Consider the following 25735-nt stretch of genomic DNA (forward strand, 5'->3'; position numbering starts at 1 on the left):
TTTGAGAGGTGCTGCAAAGAGAAATGGGCAAAACTGCCCAGAGATGGCTGCACCAAGCATGTGGCATCATAAGGGTGTGAATACTTTATTTATTTATTTTATTTCATTTTTTTTAATAAATTTGCAAAAATTTCAAAAGTAAAACTTTTCATGTTTCCATTATGGGGTGTTGTGAGTAGAATTTTGAGGGAAAAATGAATTTACTCTGTTTTGGAACAAGGCTGCAATGCAACAGAATGGGAAAAATTAAAGTGCTGTGAATACTTTCTGGATGCCTGTAGCTGTGCTTCTCTCTAAATTTGTTGCTCTTGCTTGAGCATTCATCCTTGACCCAAAATACATAAGCATACCAAACAGCAAATGTCAGCTCTCCCCGGTTTCTGCATGATTGAAGCCATACGCATGTTGCATGCATGCACATAGAGGCCATTTGGCTATTGTACAGTTGTGTTCAAAAGTTTACATACCCTGGCAGATTTTTTTTTTTTTTTTTAAATACTTATTTTTTTTATTGGACTTTTTGCAGTAACAAAACATGTGGGTCACTGTTTACATTTAGTTTACATTTTGTGTGTATTCTAACCATTTTTTCCAGCGTTTTAAAAAGACATGTCCTTTAAGTCTAAGAGAAAAGGTCAGTTTCTCCATAATGTATAATGTCCAGCCAGTGATTAAGACTTGGAGGGTCGGGTTTAATCCAGTTCCTTGTGATAGCTTTTTCCGATGCAACTGACAAAATTTTAAAAAGGTACATGTCCTCTTTCTGAAAAAGCTCTTCTGTTAGAAGGCCCAGGCGATAGATTTGGGGATCCCTGGGATTGCATATGAGAAAATACTTTGTGTTGTTTTATATACATTGTCCCAGAAAGGTTTTAATTTTGTACATGTCCAAAAAATGTGAGAGTGATTGGCATTCGAGTGACCACATTGTCTCCAACACAGCTGATCAAACCCTTGTACTTTAGCTGTAATTTGAGGAGTAATGAAGAAACGCATGAGGCACTTCCACCCACCCTGGCAGATTTTTTTGGTTTTTATTTGGGTGTTTTTTTTTTTTGTTTTGTTTTGTTCATTTTTTTTGTTTGGCCATTTTTCAGAGAATATGAATAACAACTTTTTTCCACTTGTGGGTAGTGGTTGGGTGAAGCCATTTATTGTCAAACAACTGTTTACTTTGTTTAAATCATAATGTAACAGAAACTACCCAAATGGCCCTAATCAAAATTTACATACCCCTGTTCTTAATACCGTGTCTTGCCCCCTTTAACATCAATGACAGCCTGTAGTGTTTTGTGGTAGTTGTGGTTGAGGCTCTCTGATGGTGAAGCTGCCACTGAATATGTCTCAGACATTATTTACATAAGTTACGAAAAAAATAAAAACAGTATGGCACTCTTGGTAAATCTGCATGGAGTAGATAGTTCTCAAAAACTGACTGTGCAAGAAGGTGAAGAGTGAGGAAAGCCACCCAGACAACCCAGAAGAAGTTATAGACTTATGTAGCTGTGATTGGCGAAATTATGCATTTCTCACATATTTGTCTTCATTGTGCTTTTGTAAAAGCATACTTGTGATAAAGTTTTATGCCTCAAAGTGCCATATTTTCCAGAGTACAAGTTGCACCTGTTTAGAAAATGCTTCTTGAAGAGGGAATAACCCTCACACATTTTTTTTTTCACTATTATCAGCACATTAATTTGGGGTTTTTGTGCATTGTTGAAGCGTACTTCTTTGCGTTTATTCTTATATTCTTGGAGTTTATTTTGTTTAGTGATTTTATTCCTGTGAATAACAAACTCATGACTTTGTTATACCAGTTGAATCGGAGTATACATTGCAGGGCCTCTCAACCTAGTTAAAACACACACATTATACGCCGGAAAATACGGTACTCCAATGTGCATCTGATTTTTACCTGAGGCCATCAAATATGGCCATTGGGTATTACAAAGATTTTGTCTGTCCATCTGTGCTCAACAGAAGTCCAGTCCTATTACTGCTAGTCTTCAAATTCACAAGGAACATTCTTGGGACAGAGACCTTGGACAAGTTCAGATGGTTAACCTTGACCTATTTTAAGAGGTTAAGAAGTCACATTCTGTTTCATTCTGTTCTGTGATTTTATTTTATTTATTTTTTGATGGGTGGGGGTGAGAGCCAATCGGATTAGAGCAGCACCGTGGCGTCAGTGGCTAGCTGCAAACTCTTTCATTTGTGTCTAAATATGACCTCTTTGCCATGTATTCTGTAAAAGCTAAAGAGGAATAAACGCTTCTAAAAATGAAAATGCTGTCTTTGGAACCTAATAACACCTCTGAAGTGATTTACAAGACATTTTACGGACGTTAGCGTGGTGAAGTCACAGGCTAGTCAAGCTAGCGGCAAACTCTTTCGTTTGTGTAAATATAATCTCTTTGTCATATAATGTGTAAAATCTAGCGAGAAATAAACACTTCTAAAACTTAAAATCCTGTTTTTGTAACCTGATAGCACCTCTGGAGTGATTTACAAGACATTTTGTAGGTGTCAGCATGTATGCTAACTTTACTCATTCAAAGCTAACTTTCACTCTTGTCAAAAGCTTATGAATGTGTGCACGCACGTCTTCCTGCAGACACCGCTAAAACGTAAATAAAATGTTTATGATTGATTGGTTGAGAGGCTTTATTGAACACGTACAAATTTTACGTAAGCCAATTCTGTACATTAACATTTCCCATAATCCCCCTGGCAGCCCCCTGCACTTCCCAGAATGCACCACGGAGCCAGCAGAGTTCCGGCGTCTCACATCGCATGTTAACATTTCACGAGGTGTGTTTACAATGTACCCTGAACTGGAACTCTGCTGAAACCGACCTCTCACGTGAGTCATGGACCGCAAAATGGCATGAGATTCACAACTGCAAAACAGCAAATCTTAATAATTAATGTAAATAACAACAAATGTTATAGAAATTATGCTTACACTCCAGTTACCTCAGGCAGCAATTAGTCCACAATTATTGCTTGTTTACTGTAATAATGGCACACATCAGAATTAAAGACAGCACATACACATTTGACATTGTTTATGTGCACTAAGTTTGAAGAAGTCTGTTATCCGAATTGAGACAAGTGGGTGAAGGTCACGCAGCGCATATATATATATACTCTCCAGACCTCTGTCCCTTCCCTTGGGCGCTTTTGCCCTCAGACGTATGCTTTGCTTCTGTGCCCACCCACCCCAACGTATTCACTAAAATATGAAGTCCATATATAAATATTATCTTTTTTTAACATCTGCACCCATGTAAAGCAGCTCTAGCATAATGAAACATTGACCTTTTAAAATGGTGTATGAAACTGTAGCTGTAAGTAGAGAAACTCATGAACCAGAGTTGTTTTGATCATTCATAATGTTGCATGACTGATTATAGGGTTTATAGAGGGATTAGTGTGGTTTATTTAGGTGTAGGGGAGGCAGTGATTAACTGTAATGAGCCAGATGAGCAGTGGTAAGTGTGATATTACTGTGCTTATGCAGTAATCACAGCAGCTTTATTTGGCTAATGCACTTATAACAAATTATAAATAGTTGTTGCTTTATTTTTGAATAATACAAAATTCAAGCAGACTTTTCGTTGTGTTTTTGTAGATCAACGTCCGTGTGACGACCATGGATGCGGAGCTTGAGTTTGCCATCCAGCCCAACACTACAGGCAAACAGCTCTTTGACCAGGTGAGCACAAGTTAAATAAAAACAGAATTTCCACCAAATACAGTTTGTGTCTTTTGAAGATGACCGTGTCATTGGTATTATATTTGGAAATGTATAGAATGTGTAGTTCTGCGAAAGCTCTAGGTAAATGTAATGTTGAGCTGTAATGGTAATGTTAAAAAGTTCATGTCGTTTTTCTGAGTAATTGAGCTGTGCTGTAAAAACCTAAAATCCAGTGGAGACTGTATAGTTTTTTTTACTTTGATAGTACTGATTGTCGCACCTGCCCAGTTTAGTATTTTTGTTTTTCTTCTTTCACAATTACATGTGGACTTTAATGTAAATTTGGTAACCAGTTGTAGGGTACTAGCAGGTAGTGAGAGCAAATAACTTTCAACAGTTGTAGCATTACATTTTCTTGTTTGTGGGTGGTTGTAGAGCAGGTTTGCCTGAGAGATTGACAGAAAAATGAATAACGAGCCAATTTGACCGATTGTCATAGCCAATGAGAAAGCATGGGCTGCTTCTGATTTTGTGACATTCAAAGGTTTTTACCTGACATTGCAACCAAAAATTCCAAAGTTGAGGTGAAGTGTTTGAGCATCTTTGTCGTGACTCTGACTCTTATTTATTTATTTATTTATTTATTTTTTTCTGTTCTCAGGTGGTGAAGACTGTAGGACTACGGGAGGTGTGGTTCTTTGGTCTGCAGTATGTGGACAGTAAGGGCTATGCCACTTGGCTCAAACTTAATAAAAAGGTTTGTTTCTGTCTGTTTAATCTTTGTCATGACCACTCAAACACAACTAGGAGTACTATAATTTTTGTACTTGCACTTATGCCTGTTTTTTTTTTTTGTTTTTTTTCCCCCCCCCCAGTATCTCTGTTGCTTTCTTTCGCCTCAGTGTTGACTTTTTCACTAGTTTGTTTGCCTTGTGTTGTGCTATGGTTTGAAGCCTCAGATGTGATCTTTGTGCAGGCTTCCTCTGACTTCACCCAACAAACCCTCCAGTGTTAACAACCCAGGCTAACACGTTAGAAAAAAATCCCCTCACACTTTAATTCTGCAAGTGTGCATATCTCAGAGAGGTGCACAGGCAGAAAAACGGTCATAAATTCCCCCTTACGTTTATGAGAACCTCTTGCTGTTATCAAATGTGTGGCTATAGGCGCCAGTGTGGCAGTGTTTACAAATGTGTGAACATATGTACAACTCATCTCAGCAGCATGTATTCCCAAAAGCCAAAGCATGAATTGTTAGAGATTAAAGAAAAGTCAGAAAAGGACAATACTGTGAGGACCGCTAGACTGATAGCACTTGAATGTCATTTCAGTTGACTCGAGTACACGTAAAAAGGATTAGTAGGTCTATGAATATAAATTTTACAGAACAGTGTAATTTTTATCAACCTCCTCAGTGAGTAGTATAGCAGGCAGGACAATTTTGTCATATTTACATCTATGTGGTGGTCACATCCTTATAAACATAACTCCATAACACACAGCTTGAAAAGGGCACATGCCTTGTGCCACTGTTGCGTCAGTTTCACATCTTTTGTGCCATGGGTGCTACCTTTCTCACCAGTGATTATTCTACATAGGCTGCAAAATTATTACCATGGCTGATTCAGTAGGTCAGACACACATTCTAACTGGTCTCTGATCTTAGTAACATGTGGAGACAGGCCCCAGCAGGCCAGAAATATTTTATTAGTAATGTCTATTAGGGATGTGAATCGTTTAACAACTCAAGATTCAATTCGATTCCGATTCTTGGGGTGACGTTTCGATTCAGAATCGATTTTCGATTCATAGAACTCTGAGAAATAGTTATATTACTTAAAAAAAAAAAAAAAAAAGTTTAAGAAAATGCAGCTTCACAAGGTTAATCAAGTGATTCTAGATGTAAATTTACTCATCTGCTTTGCTCATTCAGAGTTGGCTGGCAGATGTAGTCGGCAGATGCCGCTGCTCCCCTCTTTTAGCTCCTGGTGATGGCGTAGCATGTGGGCTTGCAGATTTGAAGTGTTTCCGAAGTACGTGACATTCATTTTGCAGATTTTGCACACTGCACAAGTCATGTCAGGCCCCTTCTTACGCAGCAAATAATAAACTCCAAAATGCGCCCAAACATTTGCCTTCAGCAAAGATGGTGCTGGCTGAATTAGCTCTTGTCCGCCATGCTAAGCTACAGCCACTGAACTCTGCAGCTCACGAGTGTTTGAATCACGCCGGACCCCCTCCCCCCCCCCCCCCCCCCTCACGGGGACGCTGTAGTACGGAAGCTGTTGCCTGACAAACAGTACACGCAGCGAGTAAGCAAGAAAATGTTTTTATAAAACAAAAAAGATTTTTAAAAATCGATTCTTGGACATTTTGGATCGATTCAGAATTGTAAAAAATAAGAATCGTGATTCGGACGTGAATCGACTCCCCCCCCAACACCATCAACATTGCACAGTTCAGTGGTAGTGCTTATGTACTATCAAGGATGTATATATCAGAATAATGGTGGACTCTTTGAAAGCACAGGAGAAAAAATGGCAAGTTTGTTTCTGAAAGCAAGAGGGAAAGAACTGAGTTAATAATTGTTGCAAATATCAGTCGGGAACAACTTCTCTTTGACCAGAACTGAGAGTTACCTCTCATCAGGGGAGTGTTCACACAGTGTTGCCAGATGTTGTTACCTGATTAGGTGGTGTTCCTCTCCCAATTGGGAAGTTCTGAATTTTATGTTGTGAGTAAAATAGGTTTCGGCTGGTTTGGGTTCCATTTGGTGGGTTTAAAACAAAAAAAAACAAACATTTGAAACAAAACCCAGGAGTGCCTAATCAGTAGGCTACATGACATAATCAAATGGCTTTGTAGGAGCTAGTTGTGAGTAGTAGATGTGATTGGCTACTGAACTTGATTGCTGTAGGATCTTGATCTATGCTTCAGCTGTAGAGAAGCTTGAATCTTCAACTGGACTGGGTTGCTTGACGTGAGGATGTTTCGCTTAAATTGCAGAAGGTTCCTCAACTAAAATTCTTGCTCTGGTAGTCTGACTTCCATCTTGACTCTTGTAGAGAAGAAAAATACAAAAGTCATACATACAATACGAGGTCTGTGATGAAAAAAGCGGTCCTTTTTATTTTTTCAAAAAATAAATGGATTTGATTCATATGTTTTTACGTCAGACAAGCTTGAACCCTTGTGCGCATGCGTGAGTTTTTTCACGCGTCGGTGACGTCATTCGCCTGTGGGCAGGCCTTGAGTGAGGTGCTCCACCCTGCCCGTCGGAATCTCTTTGTCTGAATAGCTGCTGCGGACGGCGCGCGTTGCTTTATCAACATTTTTTCTGGACCTGTGAGGGATATCCGAGTGGACACTATTCGAGAAATTAAGCTGGTTTTCGGTGAAAAGTTTAACGGCTGATGAGAGATTATGGGGTGTTTCTGTCGCTGTAAGGACTTCCCACGGAGCGGGACGTCGCGCAGTGCTTCCAGGCGCCGTCGTCGGCCTGTTTCGACCTGAAGACATTCTAATTTAAGGCTTAATTCACCCAGGATGTCGTGAGAGAACAGAGAAGATTCGCGGAGTCGTCATGGAAACGACTCGGCGAATCTGTGTGCGCCGCGACAGGAAAAACACCTCCGTGTTGAAAACCATTTGTAAAATTCAGGCGGCTTTTGATGGCTTTCAACAAGTGAGTAACTGAGAAATTGTTTAACAGCTTGGACATGTTCCAACTTGCCCGTTAAGGTTTCCAACGGAGGTGTTTTTCCTGTTGCGACCCCCCGCGGTCGGGTCTGGCCCGACATGCGACTCTGCCCGCACGTTCTTTCATTACAAAATGTCCGTTAACAATGGAATGTTCGAATAAACTCCTCATGCCGACTTCTTCTGAAAGTTCTCTGTTCTCTGACGACTTCCTGGGTCAACAGAGCCTGAAATGTGGAAGTTTTCAACTTGAAATGGCGAGACGCTGCCGCTTCAAAGCGCAGATCGCCATCAGGTGCCGTGGGCCGTCCTTAAAGCGACACTACCAGACCAAAATCTCTCATCAGCTGTTAAAATTTTTACCGAAAACCAGCTGAATTTATCGAATGGTGTCCACTCAGTTGTGCCTTAGTTTTTGAAAAAATTTTTATCAAACAAAGCAGCAGTCTCTGAGCCATTCCTAAACAATGAAAAAACGACGAGAGGGTGGGCGACTCGTCACTCAGACTGCCCACAGGCGAATGACGTAACCGACGGGCGTGAAAAAACTCTTGCATGCCCACGAGGGTTCAAGCATGTCTGATGTAATCACACGTGATTTCAAATCCATATGGTTTTTGAAAAAAATAATAAGGTCCATTACTTTTATCACAGACCTCGTACATCATACAATACATAACAGTACATACAAGTCATACAATACAAGCGCTTCTGCAATATAAGCGAAACATCCTCACATCAAGCAACCCAGTCCAGTCGAAGATTCAAGCTTCTCTACTATGGAAACCACCTGGACAACTGAGAGCATATACAGAAACATATGCTTCAGCTGCACTACTTTCATGGCTGGGCACAGGAAACTTGTTCAGAATTGATGGCAGGATGAATGCAGCATGTTAGAAAATACTGGAGGAAAATTTGCACTCAACAGCCCAGAAGTTGCGCATGGGACATACTTGGATGTTCCATGTATGTCCTGACAACATGACATGACAACAGTCCAAAACACAAGGCCAAGTCGACCTGTCATTGGCTACAGCAGAATAAAGTGAAGGTTCTGGAGTAGCCATCTCAGTAACTAACCTCAAGATCATTGAGCCACTCTGGGAGATCTCAAATGTGCAGTTCATGCAACACAGCCCAGGACTTCACAGGAACTGGAGGCTTTTTGCTAAGAAGAATGGGCAGCTTTACCATCAGAGAAAATAAAGAACCTTGTCCACAACTACCACAAAAGACTCTAAGCTCTCATTGATGTTAAAGGGGGTAATACGAGGTCTCTTAGATAATAAGCCGACCCTTTTATTTTTTTTTTTTAACTATATGGATTTGAATGACATGCGATTACACCAATCATGCTTGAACCCTCGTGCGCATGCATGAGTTTTTTCACGCATGTCGGTGACGTCATTTCCCTGTGGGCAGGCCTTGAGTGAGATGTGGTCCCGCCCTCTCGGCTGAATTCCTTTGTTTCACACGCTGCTCGAGACGGCGCGCGTTGCTTTATCAAAATTTTTTCTGGACCTGTGAGGAATATCCGAGTGGACACTATTCGAGAAATTAAGCTGGTTTTCTGTGAAAAGTTTAACGGCTGATGAGAGATTATGGGGTGTTTCTGTCGGTGTAAGGACTTCCCACGGAGCGGGACGTCCTGCAGCGCTTCCAGGCGCTGTCGTCGGCCTGTTTCGAGCTGAAAACATCCTAATTTAAGGCTTAATTCACCCAGGACATCGTGAGAGAACAGAGAAGATTCAGAAGAGGCCGGCATGAGGAATTTATGCGGACATTCCACTGTTTAAGGACATTTTTTTTAATGAAAGACGTGCGCGCAAATTCGCCGAGTCGTTTCCGTGACGACTCGGCAAATCTGTGTGCGCCGCGACAGGAAAAACACCTCCGTGTTGAAAACCATTTGTAGAATTCAGGCGGCTTTTAATGGCTTTCAACAAGTGAGTAACTGAGAAATTGTTTAACAGCTTGGGCATGTTCCAACTTGCCCGTTAAGATTTCCAACGGAGGTGTTTTTCCTGCCGCAACCCCCCGCGGTCGGGTCCAGCCCGACATGCGACTCTTTCATTACAAAATGACCGTTAACAATGGAATGTCCGAATAAACTCCTCATGCCGACTTCTTCTGAAAGTTCTCTGTTCTCTGATGACTTACTGCGTCAACAGAGCCTGAAATGTGGAAGTTTTCAACTTGAAACGGCGAGACGCTGCCGCCTCGAAGCGCAGATCGCTGTCAGGCGCCGTGGACCGTCCTTAAAGCGACACTACCAGACCAAAATCTCTCATCAGCTGTTAAATTTTTTACCGAAAACCAGCTGAATTTATTGAATGGTGTCCACTCAGTTGTGCCTTACAGTTTTGAAATTTTTTTTATCAAACAAAGCAACAGTCTCTGAGCCATTCCTAAACAATGAAAAAAATCGACGAGCGGGTGGACGACTCCTCACTCAAAGACTGCCCACAGGCGAATGACGTAACCGACAGGCGTGAAAAAACTCTCGCATGCCCACGAGGGTTCAAGCATGTCTGATGTAATCACACGTGATTCAAATCCATATGGTTTTTGAAAAAAATAATAAGGTCGGATACTTTTCTAATAGACCTCGTACGTGGTATTAAGAACGGGTATGTAAACTTTTGATCAGGGTCATTTGGGTAGTTTCTGTTGTCATTTTGATTTAAAAAGAGTAAACACAGTTGTTTGACAATGATAGGCTTCACACAACCACTAACCATGAGTGAAAAAAAGTTACTGGGTTATCATTCATATTCTCTCATAAATGGCCAAAAAAAAAAAAAATCTGCCAGGGTATGTAAACTTTTGAACACAACTGTGTATGGATGAGACGCTCCTCAGAGCTGTTGGTCCATATTGACATGTTGGCATCACGCAGTCGCCCATTCAACTAGTCTGCCCATTCTCCTCTGATAGAGACATTTTTGCCCACACAACTGCTACTCACTGGATATCATTTTTTTGGCCCGTTTTCTGTAAACCCTAGAGATGGTTGTGTGTGAAAATCCCAGTAGATAGCAGTTTGTGAAATACTATGGCCAGCTTGGCATCAACAACCATGCCACGTTCAGTTACTAATGGCCCAGTCACACGGCACTTAACGAAGGGTGACGAAGCCCTGATGAAACAAGAAATCTGGACTTTCGTTGACATCATTTAACCTTCGCGCAGCTTCGTTCCTGCAGCGGGCGCTTCGTCAGGATTTTTAAACTGTTGAAAAATTTGAACGAAGGGCAACGAAAACCTCAGTTCGTCTGTTTCGTTTTACTGTCGTTCTTGATGTTTTTTTTAATCATTTGTGTAGTTTTTGTAATGTTATTGTTTAATTTGACTTCGTTGGAGCAGCTGAACGTTTTCACACAGTGCAGAAGCCGGTTTGTGAGCGCTGAGGCTGCTGCTGCGTTCATGTACCGTTGGAAATTACAGGGCAAACTCAGCCTGCTTGCTTGGATTTTTTTATCTGTGTGGGGGGGCAGCTTCAATGGGTTCATGCACATTACATAGGCCAGAATTAATCTTTTGTGTTGATATAATTTATTTTGCCACAAGCAGCTGTTGAATTTGAAACGACGAAAAAGTTGTGTAATGTCCGACGGTACTTGAATGCAGCATCAGCGGCAGTAGGAGCTGCTCTGTGCGCTTATTTTTTTGTATTAAATATAACAATATGAGTGTAGGAATGACAATCCAGTCCTTCTACAGTCCTTTACACTTATATTTATATTTATTCTCCCTTTTGATAGTTTTCTGTTATAAATAAATATATATGGCTTAGAACATAATACTGTGATACAGCAGTGACCACGAACACTTTTTTTTTTTTTTTTTTTTTAATTGGAGCACGACGGAGCACGCATCGTGTCGACAGTGTGGATTCTGATGATGATGGAGATGATCCCTCTTTTGTTCTGGACAAGGAACCAGAGCAGGTGGCCCATCGACATCTCCACAGATTCTGTTTGCAGTTTCTCCAGGACTCAGGCGCTATGAGCTCCGTTCCAGCACTGAGTGCTGGAGCAGACACGCTCTGCTCCAGCAGTGGCTCCAGGCACGTTTCGTTGAGATCGTGAGCTTCGGTTTTGTTAAGTTCCTCTTTCATACCTTTTGCGCACTTGCTTCGTGGACTGTTCAGTGATAAAAGCTCTTTCGTCCACCTTTTCTCAACGGATTGTAACATTTTTTTGCTTTTTCCTTTTGTTCGGGAATCGTCGTGTGCCGTGTGACTGGGCCATTAAATCCCCTTTCTCCTCCATTCTGATGCTGTGTTTGAACTTCAGCAAGTCGTATTCACAATGTCTAGATGCCTAAATGCATCGAGTTGCTGCCACTGATTGGCTGATTTAGCCATTTGGTGTTAAGCAATTGAACAAGTGTAACTAATAAAGTGCTATGTGTGTGTGTGTATATGTGTGTGTGTGTATATGTGTGTGTGTGTATATGTGTGTGTGTGTGTATATGTGTGTGTGTGTATATATGTATATATAATATAAAAATTAGGAAGACTAAATACAGTGATTGTTATAAATTTATTGCCACAATATTTTGCAGTCATCCTATTGTAAATTAAATTGTCCTATTACATTTTCACAAAGTTGGGACATTTGCTTCTTTTCCATTCCCAATCACTGTAACATGTACCCACTTAATACTTGTATCACGGATACCCCTTGGGCAGCAGATTAGAGTTTGGGAGAGTACTGTGTATATATTTGCGTGTTAATGAGGATGATGAGATACAGGGCAATTCAAGTGTCTCCTATTTTAGTGGCTTTCTTGAAACTATTGCAGCAGGCTGGCAGATGGGTCTGTCAGGCATGATGAATCACTTGTGCAATATGGGAAGAGACTATATTATTGTGACTTGTCTGTCCCTCCAGGCAGGTTGATAAGATGTATTTGTGCATTTTGATTTTCTGACTGATTGACATCATGAAGTTTTCACGTATTGTACAGGGATTGTGTACTGGTATATAATCACCAATCCGGTTTAAAAAAAAAAAACCTGATAAATTTGTAAGATCATGATATACTGAGTTTCAAAGATGATTTGACATTGGTTCAAGCCAGAGTTAATGAGGATTTATATATTTTTTTTTATGCCCCTCACCCTGCCAGGGGGTAGATAGAGGGTACTGTGAATGATTGTGTGCATCTACTTGTATAACTTAAAATCATTCTAAATAAGTTGAAGGTTTTACACAAGGCAAGATATCGCACTCTTATCCTCCCCCCTGAGGCATTTCCAGAACATGATTGTAGATTTTTGGTCCAATAATTTTTGCCAGTGACCGAAAGAAAGGTGCTATATATTGAAAATAGCCCTATCTGTAAGGAGATTTTTTTTGGGGGGGGGGGTTTGCATGTCTCATAAATGCGTTAGTTTTCTGATGCTGTATGTATGTTAAATGTCAACACCACTGTTAGCTGATGTCTTTATTGCCTAGGTGACTCAACAGGATGTGAAGAAAGACAACCCATTGCAGTTTAAGTTCAGAGCCAAATTCTTCCCTGAAGATGTCTCGGAGGAACTCATCCAAGAGATCACCCAGAGACTTTTCTTCCTGCAGGTAACAGCTGGTCACTTTACTAGCAAGTGCTCATGACTCATAAGCAAGGAAGTCGTATGATTTGAGACTTTTCACTCATGTTGCTCAAAGAGCCAGGATTATGCAAGTAAACTAAAACTTAGAAATGCATCACCTAATCATTGCAGCAGAAATAGATGGATTGTTTGCTTGAACCACTCTGCTGCCTGGTTTGTTCCATTTTAGTAAGTGAATCTGTTGCGACTTAACTGGTGAAACTGACCCCATGCAGTTATGTCGTCTTCTCTGCAGCCATCCTCATATTGGGTCATCACAACGGTCCGTTACAGCAGTGATTCTCAACCGGGGTGCCGCGGCACCCTAGGGTGCCGTGATCGATCGTCAGGGGTGCCGTGGGTATTTTTCATATTCGCGATTACCGTGAATTATTTATTTTATCCACAAAGCATAAAACGACAGAATCTGACGTCAAACGTGCTGCAGCCTCGCTCTCATCTTAAGGCGGCACAATAACAAGGAGGCTGACAGCCGATTAAAACAGTGCCGTCTTCTTCAAAAGCCGTCTAAAATGCGGAGCTGTCGGTGTGTGTGTCTGTGACTGTGTGTGTGCGCGCGCGCACGCGGAGTTAACAGGCTGCAGACTGCGAGGGGGTGGGTGAGGGAGATTCCTGAATGCAGGCGCGACACGTTCAGTGCGCAGCGAGCGCGGAGCAGAGTGGATTTTAACCCGAGTGAACGTTAACAAAACGGAAACGTGAAGCTGCCTTTACTTCTCTCTGAACTTTCTCTAAAGGTGTGATTCTGCCGTTACCGTCCTGTTCACACGATGTGCGCGTCGTATGCTGAATTTATGAGATCATGAGATGAAATAAATGGTCAAATATCTTTAAAAACATATTTAAAAAATGAGACTATATGAATGAACTGAGCCACAAAAAAAACAATGTTCAGACGCACAGATCACAAAAAGCAGGTGAGAACTCTGAACTTTAACAGCTGTTATTTTCCAGAGGTATTTATTTGTTCAATCTTGAGCTTAATGCAGTGTTTAAGCACAAAACGTGACTGATGAGGAGAAACAATTTCAGAAATGCAACAGAAACAACCACAATTCAGAAAAAGTTGGGACTGTATGTAAAATGAAGATAAAAATGTTGCACCATTCCCAGTTTCTCCACTCACAGAAGCCAAACGTTCTTCCAGAGTTGTGTAATTATACTACAATAGTAGAATATAAAGAAGGGGAAAAAAAGAAAAAGAAATGGACAATATATTCGTCAATCGCAATTATTTCTGACAATCGTCTCCAGAAATTCCTAATCGTGACAGCCCTACTTGAGATCAGAGCGCAAAATGCTTGAGGATTTTCGAAATGTGGTGTTTTCTGTACCGATTTTCTATTAATAATAATAATGATATTTGGGTTTTGCGCAAAACCAGAGGTAATAGCATTATATTATTATTTTGGTTGGTGGTGTGCCGCAGGATTTTGTAAATATAAAAAGGGTGCCGCGGCTCAAAAAAGGTTGAAAATCACTGCGTTACAGCATGTGCAGGACCTCTGATGCAGCCCCAATCACTGTCGATCTCACGCTCCATCTTACCTCCACTCTTAAACAAGACCTCGTGATACTTGAACTTCTCCACTTGTGGCAATAACTCTCCCATGAGCTGGAAGGGACAGTCCAGTTTTCTGACAGAGGACCTTGTTCTCAGATTTCGAGTTGTTAATCCTCATCCCAATCTCTAAATACTTGGCCTCAAACCCGCCCAGTGCACTTCGAAGGTCACTGACTGACGAAGTCAACAGACCCACATTATCTTAAAAAAAAAAGTGATTTTTGTTAAACCCCTTTCAGTCGAAGCTGAAAGTCAGCACATGCGTACTGATCGTTTGATTTTAAACTTCATTGTGGTTTGTGTACAGAGGCAAAATGACAAAAAAAAAACTTAATTGTATGAATGTTGATGAAGCAGATAGTACATGTGGATTCATTAAGAATGACTGGTATAATCACTTGAAAAGCACAAAAGTGAAGACTTAATGTGAGTGGTGTCTTGTTGTGCACATGCACCAGCTCGTTTGCGCAGTTTAGTCATCAGATGAACACATCTTTAATGAAAAAAATAATTTTTCCATTGACCCAAAGGAACCACAAACTGGTTAACATTTGCATTGCATTTGTTGTTCACAGAGAATTAAGAAAGAGTAGTGAAGACCAAAGCAGCCTCACTCAGCTGTTTGAGTCAGAAACACAAGCAAGTGCAAGACATGCAGACTTATTGATTGATCAGGCAACACAAATACTCAAACTGACAGACTGGTATGCACAACGGTGTCAGAACTGGCATGAACTTGGCATGACTGTGCATACATAAAATGCCCCCCAGTGCCACATTTTGTTACATTCCTGTAGTTTTTGGAGCCTCCTCGTACATGTAAAATGCTCCAATACAACATTGACTCTGTATAAAATAAATTCTCAGTAACTTTAAAAATGTATAATATGAGATGTCTCAGTAATGAAGCCTAAATAGATGTATATTTACTGTGCATCTGGAAAGTATTCACAGCGCTTCACTTTTTCCACATTTTATGATACAGCCTTATTTCACACTGGGGTAAATTCATTTGTTTTCCTCACAATTCTACTCATAACACCCCATAAGGACGATATGAAAAGGTTTCTTTTATTTTTTATTTTTGCATATATGTGTATATACAACCCCTGGCAAATGTATGGACTCGCCGGGCTCGGAGGATGTTCATTCAGTTGTTTAATTTTGTAGAAAAAAAGCAGATCACAGACATGACACAAAACTAAAGTCATTTCAAATGGCAACTTTCTGGCTTTAAGAAACACTATAAGAAATCAAGAAAAAAAATTGTGGCAGTCAGTAACGGTTACTTTTTAGACCAAGCAGAGGGAAAAAAATATGGACTCACTCAATTCTGAGGAATAAATTATGGAATCACCCTGTAAATTTTCATCCCCAAAACTAACACCTGCATCAGATCAGATCTGCTCGTTAGTCTGCATCTAAAAAGGAGTGATCATACCTTGGAGAGCTGTTGCACCAAGTGGACTGACATGAATCATGGCTCCAACATGAGATGTCAATTGAAACAAAGGAGAGGATTATCAAACTCTTAAAAGAGGGTAAATCATCAAGCAATGTCGTAAAAAATGTTGGTTGTTCACAGTCAGCTGTGTATAAACTCTGGACCAAATACAAACAACATGGGAAGGTTGTTAAAGACAAACATACTGGTAGACCAAGGAAGACATCAAAGCGTCAAGACAGAAAACTTAAAGCAATATGTCTCAAAAATCAAAAATGCACAACAAAACAAATAAGGAACGAATGGGAGGAAACTGGAGTCAACGTCTGGGAGGAAACTGGAGTCAACGTCTGTGACCGAACTGTAAGAAACCGCCTATTGGAAATGGGATTTACATACAGAAAAGTATGAAAAGTACATACAAAAAAGTAAAGAGTGGCAAATCAGGAAGTTTCACAACCTTTTAGTGCAGAAAAGGCGTATTTTCAGTGGGAGTATTTTTAAAGATACACCCAGACAAATTGGTGACAACAGGGAAAATTGGGTAAAGAATCTCTCCAACAGGGTTCTTACACAGACAGAAAAGGATGTGCTCGCTAAAGGACTAAATTTCTCAGTGACCCCTAAACATATACCGACAGTAGATTACATCACTGCAGTAGAGTCAGCCAGTAAACATAACAGTTTGTCAGAGTCAGAAGCTGGGGACCTCCGATTAAGAGTCACAGCAGTGCTGAACAGTGCTAAGCCTCCTCTGTCCAACATCACAGGAGAACAGAAAGCTTTGTCAGCACTGCAAAAGGACCAAAGCATCCTTAACCTGCCAGCGGATAAAGGCAGATGCACGGTGGTCCTGAACATATCGGACTACGAGGCCAAGATCAACAACTTGCTCAGTGACTCCAATACATACGAACTTCTGAAGAGAGACCCCACGAGCGGCTATAAGAAGAAAATCATTAGCTACCTCCAAAACCCAGAGAAAGAGGGACTCATTGACAGGCAGACATACTACAAACTGTACCCTGGGGACGCCACTCCGTGCATCTATGGACTGCCCAAAATCCACCAACAGGACGTGCCACTCAGGCGTATTGTATGTAGCACAGATTCCATCATGTACAGTTTGGCCAAGCACCTCAAGTGGAGTTTGGCTCCTCTAGTGGGTAACTCAGACCACCATGTGGAGAACACACAAGATTTTGTGAACAAGATCAAGGACTTACAGCTGGAGGCAGATGAAACTATGGTGTCATTTGATGTGACATCGTTGTTCACCTGCATCCCCACCGCTGAGGCCGTCTCAGCTGTGAGGCAAAGACTGCTGGAGGATGTGTCTCTACTTGAAAGGACCAAACTCACACCAGACCACATCTGCCAACTCTTGGAGATCTGTCTCAACACCACGTATTTCTTGTTTAGGGGGAATTACTACAGACAGATTCATGGTTGTGCGATGGGGTCTCCGGTATCCCTCATTGTGGCCAATCTGTACATGGAGCGAGTGGAGAAGACAGCCTTGACGTCTTTCACGGGCATCTCTCCCAGTCACTGGTTCAGATATGTGGATGACACATGGGTTAAAATCAAGCAACAGGAAGTTGAAGACTTTACAGAACACATCAACTCGGTGGACGCCAACATCAAGTTCACACGTGAGGATGCCAGAAACAACCATTTAGCCTTCTTGGACTGTGATGTTACAATTGGAGAGAACAGGCAGCTCCAGACGGGTTTACAGAAAACCAACTCACACTGACCAATATCTGCTCTTTAGCTCAAACCACCCCTTGAACACAAGCTCGGGGTGATCAGGACACTTCAACACAGAGCCCTACAGGTGCCCACAACTGCAGAGGGAAGGGCTAAAGAACAACAACGTGTCCGGAAAGCCCTCACAGTATGTGGGTACCCACAGTGGTCCCTGGACAAAGTGCAGAAGTCCCAGAGAACAAAGAGACCAGATAGACAGGAGACGGAGACAAAAAGAAGAGTGTCTCTCCCTTATTTAGCAGGAGTAGGGGAAAAACTACAGAGGATCTTCAGACAGCACAAAATCCCAGTTTACTTTAAACCTGTTAACACCTTGAGACAGAAATTAGTTCACCCTAAGGACATGATCCCTAGTTACAAACAGAGCAATGTAGTGTATTCTATCAGATGTCAGGAAAACTGTAACGAACTACATAGGTGAGACTAAGCAACCTTTACACAAAAGACTAGACCAGCACCGCAGAGAGGGCGCCAGTGGACCTCAGTCTGCAGTTCATCTCCACCTTAAAGACACTAACCACACGTTTGAGGACAAGGAAGTTAAAATATTAGCCAGAGGGAAGAAATGGTTTGAGAGAGGGGTCAAGGAGGCATTCTTTGTGAAACGTTTGAAACCCAGCCTTAACCGGGGAGGGGGTCCGAGACACGCTTTATCCCCTGTTTACAATGGGGTACTCAGGTCAAAGGAGTTTCAGTCTTTTGTTCATGGTAACGAGTCATTCACGTCATCAAGGGAGCCATCAAGAAAGGCATCCATCCCATCATTAGGAGGGACAGCTGCCCTGTCATTAGGAGAGTGCTAACTAGAGCACAATAGTTGCTAATTAGAGCTATTGTTTAGTCACTAGCCTATAGCGGTCTGCCTCTCAGTAGGAGGGGTCGGGTTAGGTTTAAAACTCCAGCTTTTGTTGGCTTCTGTTCATTCGTCTCTACAAGAGTCAGACGGAAGTCAGACTTCCAGAGCAAGAATTTTAGCTGAGGAAGCTTCTGCGATTTGAGGCGAAACGTCCTCGCGTCAAGCAACCCAGTCCAGTCGAAGATTCAAGCTTCTCTACAATACAGAAAAGCTAAACGAAAGCCATCGTTAACACCTAAACAGAAAAAAACAAGGTTACAATGGGCTAAGGAAAAGCAATCGTGGACTGTGGATGACTGGATGAAAGTCATATTCAGTGATGAATCTCGAATCTGCATTGGGCAAGGTGATGTTGCTGGAACTTTTGTTTGGTGCCGTTCCAGTGAGATTTATAAAGATGACTGCCTGAAGAGAACATGTAAATTTCCACAGTCACTGACGATATGGGTCTGCATGTCAGGTAAAGGCACTGGGGGGATGGCTGTCATTACATCATCAATAAATGCACAAGTTTATGTTGATATTTTGGACAATTGAAAGGATGTTTGGGGATGATGAAATCATTTTTCAAGATGATAATGCATCTTGCCATAGAGCAAAAACTGTGAAAACATTCCTTGCAAAAAGACACATAGGGTCAATGTCATGGCCTGCAAATAGTCCAGATCTTAATCCAATTGAAAATCTTTGGAAGTTGAAGAAAATGGTCCATGACAAGGCTCCAACCTGCAAAGCTGATCTGGCAACAGCAACCAGAGAAAGTTGGAGCCAGATTGATGAAGAGTACTGTTTGTCACTCATTAAGTCCATGCCTCAGAGACTGCAAGCTGTTATAAAAGCCAGAGGTGGTGCAACAAAATACTAGTGATGTGTTGGAGCGTTCTTTTTTTTCATGATTCCATAATTTTTTCCTCAGAATTGAGTGATTCCATATTGTTTTCCCTCTGCTTGGTCTAAAAAAGTAACCGTTACTGACTGCCACAATTTTTTTTTTTCCTGATTTCTTATAGTGTTTCTTAAAGCCAGAAAGTTGCCATTTGAAATGACTTTAGTTTTGTGTCATGTCTGTGATCTGCTTTTTTTTTTCTACAAAATTAAACAACTGAATGAACATCCTCCGAGGCCAGTGATTCCATAATTTTTGCCAGGTGTTGTGTGTGTGTGTGTGTGTGTGTGTGTGTGTATATATATATATATATATATATATATATATATATATATATATATATATATATATATATATATATATATATATATATATATATATATATATATATATATATAAAATTAAGAAATCACAGGAACATAAGTATTCACACCTTCGTTGATGCATGTTTGGCAGCAATTACAGCCTCAAGTCTTCTTGAATATGATGCCACAAGCTTGATGCACCTATCTTTGTGCAGTTTTGCCTATTCCTCTTTGCAGCACCTCTCAGGCTCCATCAAGTTGGATGGGGAGTGTCAGTGCACAGCCATTTTCAGATCTCTCCAGAGGTGTTCAGTCAGATTCAGGTGTGGGCTCTGGCTGGGCCACTCAAGGATATTCACAGAGTTGTCCTGAAGCCACTACTTTGAGATCTTGTCTGTGTGCTTTGGGTCATTGTCCTGCTGAAAGATGAACCATTGGCCCACTCTGAGGTCAAGAGTGCTTTGGAGCAGGTTTTCATCCAGGATGTCTCTGTACATTGCTGCATTCATCTTTTACTCAATCCTGACTAGTCTCCCAGTTCCTACCACTGAAAAATATCCCCACAGCATAATGCTGCCACCACCATGCTTCACTGTGGGGATGCTGCCTGGTTTCCTCCAAATATGACACCTGGCATTCACACCAAAGAGTTCAATCTTTGTCTCATCAGACCAGAGAATTTTGTTTCTCATGGTCTGAGAGTCCTTCAGGTGCCTTTTGGCAAACTCCAGGTGGGCTGCCATGCGTCTTTTACTAAGCATTGGCTTCTGTCTGGCCACTCTACCACACAGGACTGATGGGTGGATTGCTACAGAGATGGTTGTCCTTTTGGAAGGTTCTCCTCTTTCCACAGAGGAATGCTGGAGCTCTGACAGAGTGACCATTGGGTTCTCGGTCAGCCACATCCCTGTCTAAGGATGGCCACCTCCCTGACTAAGGCCCTGATCTCAGTTTAGACGGACGGCCAGCTCTCGGAACAGTCCTGGGCAATCTGTACTTCTTGCATTTACTAATGATGGTCACTGTGTTCAATGTTTCTATATCTTCCCCAGATTTGTGCCTCGACAATCCTGTCTCACGGGGTCTGCAGACAATTCCTTTGACTTCATGCTTGGTTTGTGCTCTGACATGCACTGTTAACTGTGGCGCCTTATATCTAGACAGGTGTATGCCTTTCCAATTGTTGTCCAGTCAACTGAATTATCCCAGGCAGACTCCAATTAAGCTTTAAAAACATCTCAAGGATGATCAGTGGAAATGGGATACACCTGAGGTCAGTTTTGAGCCTCATGGTAAAGGCTGTGAATATGTATGTACATGTGAGGGTTTTTTTATTTTGATAAATTTGCAGGGGGAAATATGTATATGTGTGTGTGTGTGTATAGCCATTATGGAGTATTGTCTGTAGAATCTTGAGGGGAAAAATGAGTTTTATCCATTTTGGAATAAAGCTGTAACATAACAAAATGGGAAGAGTGACGCACTGTGAATACTTTCCAAAAGCATTGTAAATTATTGAGGGGAAAAAAAAAACTTCTTTCGGCTACTCCTGTTAGGAGTCACCACTCTACTCTCCATGATCAAATAAAAGAACCTTCACTTTGTCCCGTTCTTCCAGGTGAAGGAAGCTATCCTGAACGATGAGAATTATTGTCCCCCAGAGACAGCTGTCCTACTTGCATCCTATGCTGTTCAATCAAAGTATGGCGACTACAGCAAAGATCTCCACAAGCCTGGCTACCTAACACATGACCGACTCCTGCCGCAGAGGTAAACACACATTTGTCATAACTGGTACGGATTTAAATTGTTACAGCCATCTGCTGTCGAACAAAGTTGGCTTCTGCTACACTGAAGTCAGGTTTGTATATGGGAGGCATTGTGCTACTACTAAATGAAGAGCCAACACTTATGTCACTTTAGCTTGTACATGCATGTACACATACACACAATATGACAACAACTTGTTACTACTAAATGAAGAGCCAACACTTATGTCACTTTAGCTTGTACGTGCATGTACACATACGCACAATATGTCAACAACTTGTGGAATGCCTAGTCTCTTTTGGAATTTTCTTTTATTTCCTGTGTGTGTGTATGTATGTATGTATAGAGTCCTGGAGCAGCATAAGCTAACCAAGGAACAGTGGGAGGACAGGATACAGACTTGGCATGAAGAGCACAAAGGAATGCTCAGGTGTTTGCCAAACATTGCTTATTTTTTTTCCCCACTTATAAAGAAAATGGATGTGCATGTTTGCATGTGTTATGTTATGTTGGTGATGTTATATATTGTAGGGTACAGACTAACTTACTGTGTATATTATGTAACCCTTTGTGTTTTACATGCTTTGTTTCTATTGTTCTCTTCCTCCCCAGAGAGGATTCAGTGATGGAATATCTTAAAATTGCTCAGGACTTGGAGATGTACGGGGTCAACTATTTTGAGATTAAAAACAAGAAGGGCACACAGCTGTGGCTTGGTGTGGACGCCCTTGGCCTCAACATTTATGAGCATGGGGACAAGTAAGAGACCAGTCAGATTTTTATTTATTTATTTTTTCTTTTCTCGGTTTTGTCAAATTAAGCTAATACCACTTTCTAAGGAAAACAATAGAAATGTAGAGCAGGTAGCTCAGTGGAGAGTTGGGCTAACCAATATGTGGACCTGGGTTCAATTTCCTGTCACTACCTGTCTGTGTTTTTGGACAAAACACTTCATCTGCGTAGTTCTAGTCCACCCAGCTGTGAATGGGTACTGGCCTTGTCTGGGGAAGTGACATGGAACTGGAGTCGTAGATTCTATGCAGAGATGAGCACTGACCAGAGAGGTTATATATGAGTACTAGAGTCCGCACTCCCAATGCTGCCCACTAAACACAAACGTCCCTTCATGGACAGCGACATGACACCAAAATATTGATGAAGTTCCCGGATGTTAATGCATTTTCAATGGGGATTTGCGACCGTACACACTCAGAAAAACGCTCACAAAACACGTGTTAAAATGCCATTCTGACCTGGATATCAAGCCAGTAAACTTAATTAACATTAAATTATGTCAGGAAAGTATTAAACCCCACACATTCCAAAATCTTAGTGTTGAAAGTTACATGGATCTATGCTGCTGAGCTGCTGCTGTGTTCATTGACCGAGTTTCATTCATGAAGTCAGTGTTGTGGGTGCACATCTCTGTGTGTGAGTGTGAGCGCCAATGCATGGGTCATTATAATCTCCAAGCAGCGGGTCTGTTATTTAAGGTGCAAATAATTTAAAAAAAGTCAGTTTTGTCCAACAATTTTAATCACTGCCGACAAGTATTCTAACTAAACATTGGTCTAGCAAGATAAAATATCAACTAGACATAAGACATTAATGGTGTGTGTCCACAAATGACACAGGCAGGCAACATACACCTGTTTATCGACCAAATGTCATGGACAAAGTGACAAGAATAACCAAAACCACTTACTTATGGAAGGAAATATTGTCTCCCGTCTTCCTCCGTTTGTGGCTTTGCCAACATGCGCAGCTTTCCAGCATATTCCACCTGTTTCTTGATGAGACTAATTGAACTTCTATGGATGCTGCCCCCTGACTTGCCCGGAATGAAATGGCGACCACGCCTTCTTGCCGGGACACGGCTCAGTGCGAGTGCAGACTTTAGTATTCATGACCTCTTTGGCACTGACACTAGTCAGTCTCAGAGCCCACGTAAGCCCAGGCATGTGAGAACTGCACATTTTTGCGTATTTACACATTTTTAAATTTCTGCCAGTGTTTACTCCGTGGTATAACTCTCAAACTCGCAGCTTAAAGCAGATAACCCGTAAGTTGGAGAGGAAATGGCGTCTCACTAATTTAGAAGATCTTCACTTAGCCTGGAAAAAGAGTCTGTTGCTCTATAAAAAAAAGCCCTCCGTAAAGCTAGGACATCTTACTACTCATCACTAATTGAAGAAAATAAGAACAACCCCAGGTTTCTTTTCAGCACTGTAGCCAGGCTGACAGAGTCAGAGCTCTATTGAGCTGAGTATTCCTTTAACTTTAACTAGTAATGACTTCATGACTTTCTTTGCTAATAAAATTTTAACTATTAGAGAAAAAAAATTACTCATAACCATCCCAAAGACATATCGTTCTCTTTGGCTGCTTTCAGTGATGCCGGTATTTGGTTAGACTCTTTCTCTCCGATTGTTCTGTCGGAGTTATTTTCATTAGTTACTTCCTCCAAACCATCAACATGTCTATTAGACCCCATTCCTACCAGGCTGCTCAAGGAAGCCCTACCATTAATTAATGCTTCGATCTTAAATATGATCAATCTATCTTTATTAGTTGGCTATGTACCACAGGCCTTTAAGGTGGTAGTAATTAAACCATTACTTAAAAAGCCATCACTTGACCCAGCTATCTTAGCTAATTATAGGCCAATCTCCAACCTTCCTTTTCTCTCAAAAATTCTGGAAAGGGTAGTTGTAAAACAGCTAACTGATCATCTGCAGAGGAATGGTCTATTTGAAGAGTTTCAGTCAGGGTTTAGAATTCATCATAGTACAGAAACAGCATTAGTGAAGGTTACAAATGATCATCTTATGGCCTCACAATGGACTCATCTCTGTACTTGTTCTGTTAGACCTCAGTGCTGCTTTTGATACTGTTGACCATAAAATTTTATTACAGAGATTAGAGCATGCCATAGGTATTAAAGGCACTGCGCTGCAGTGGTTTGAATCATATTTATCTAATAGATTACAAGTTGTTTATGTAAATGGGGAATCTTCTTCACAGACTAAGGTTAATTATGGAGTTCCACAAGGTTCTGTGCTAGGACCAATTTTATTCACTTTATACATGCTTCCCTTAGGCAGTATTATTAGACAGCATTGCTTAAATTTTCATTGTTACGCAGATAATACCCAGCTTTATCTATCCATGAAGCCAGAGGACACACACCAATTAGCTAAACTGCAGGATTGTCTTACAGACATAAAGACATGGATGACCTCTACTTTCCTGCTTTTAAACTCAGATAAAACTGAAGTTATTGTACTTGGCCCCACAAATCTTAGAAACATGGTATCGAACCAGATCCTTACTCTGGATGGCATTACCCTGACCTCTAGTAATACTGTGAAAAATCTTGGAGTCATTTTTGATCAGGATATGTCATTCAATGCGCATATTAAACAAATATGTAGGACTGCTTTTTTGCATTTGCACAATATCTCTAAAATTAGAAAGGTCTTGTCTCAGAGTGATGCTGAAAAACTAATTCATGCATTTATTTCCTCTAGGCTGGACTATTGTAATTCATTATTATCAGGTTGTCCTAAAAGTTCCCTGAAAAGCCTTCAGTTAATTCAAAATGCTGCAGCTAGAGTACTGACAGGGACTAGAAGGAGAGAGCATATTTCACCCATATCGGCTTCTCTTCATTGGCTTCCTGTTAATTCTAGAATAGAATTTAAAATTCTTCTTCTTACTTCTAAGGTTTTGAATAATCAGGTCCCATCTTATCTTAGGGACCTCATAGTACCATATCACCCCAATAGAGCGCTTCGCTCTCAGACTGCAGGCTTACTTGTAGTTCCTAGGGTTTTTAAGAGTAGAATGGGAGGCAGAGCCTTCAGCTTTCAGGCTCCTCTCCTCTGGAACCAGCTCCCAATTTGGATCAGGGAGACAGACACCCTCTCTACTTTTAAGATTAGGCTTAAAACTTTCCTTTTTGCTAAAGCTTATAGTTAGGGCTGGATCAGGTGACCCTGAACCATCCCTTAGTTATGCTGCTATAGACTTAGACTGCTGAGGGGTTCCCATGATGCACTGAGTGTTTCTTTCTCTTTTTGCTCTGTATGCACCACTCTGCATTTAATCAT

At 41.2% G+C, this 25735-nt stretch overlaps 1 protein-coding gene across 1 annotated transcript in view; it reads left to right on the forward strand.

Annotated features, from left to right (window-relative positions):
• LOC117516893 (radixin-like) overlaps positions 1-25735 on the forward strand; it is a 66875-nt gene that overhangs the window by 29369 nt on the left and 11771 nt on the right. The window contains exons 3-8 of the mRNA XM_034177780.1: positions 3635-3718; positions 4362-4457; positions 12868-12990; positions 21472-21623; positions 21970-22053; positions 22236-22382. Coding sequence (XP_034033671.1) covers positions 3635-3718; positions 4362-4457; positions 12868-12990; positions 21472-21623; positions 21970-22053; positions 22236-22382 — 686 coding nt within the window. The remainder of the gene's footprint in view (positions 1-3634; positions 3719-4361; positions 4458-12867; positions 12991-21471; positions 21624-21969; positions 22054-22235; positions 22383-25735) is intronic.

The sequence above is a fragment of the Thalassophryne amazonica genome, chromosome 1, assembly GCF_902500255.1.
Source record: "Thalassophryne amazonica chromosome 1, fThaAma1.1, whole genome shotgun sequence".
NCBI classification, from domain to species: Eukaryota; Metazoa; Chordata; class Actinopteri; order Batrachoidiformes; family Batrachoididae; genus Thalassophryne; species Thalassophryne amazonica.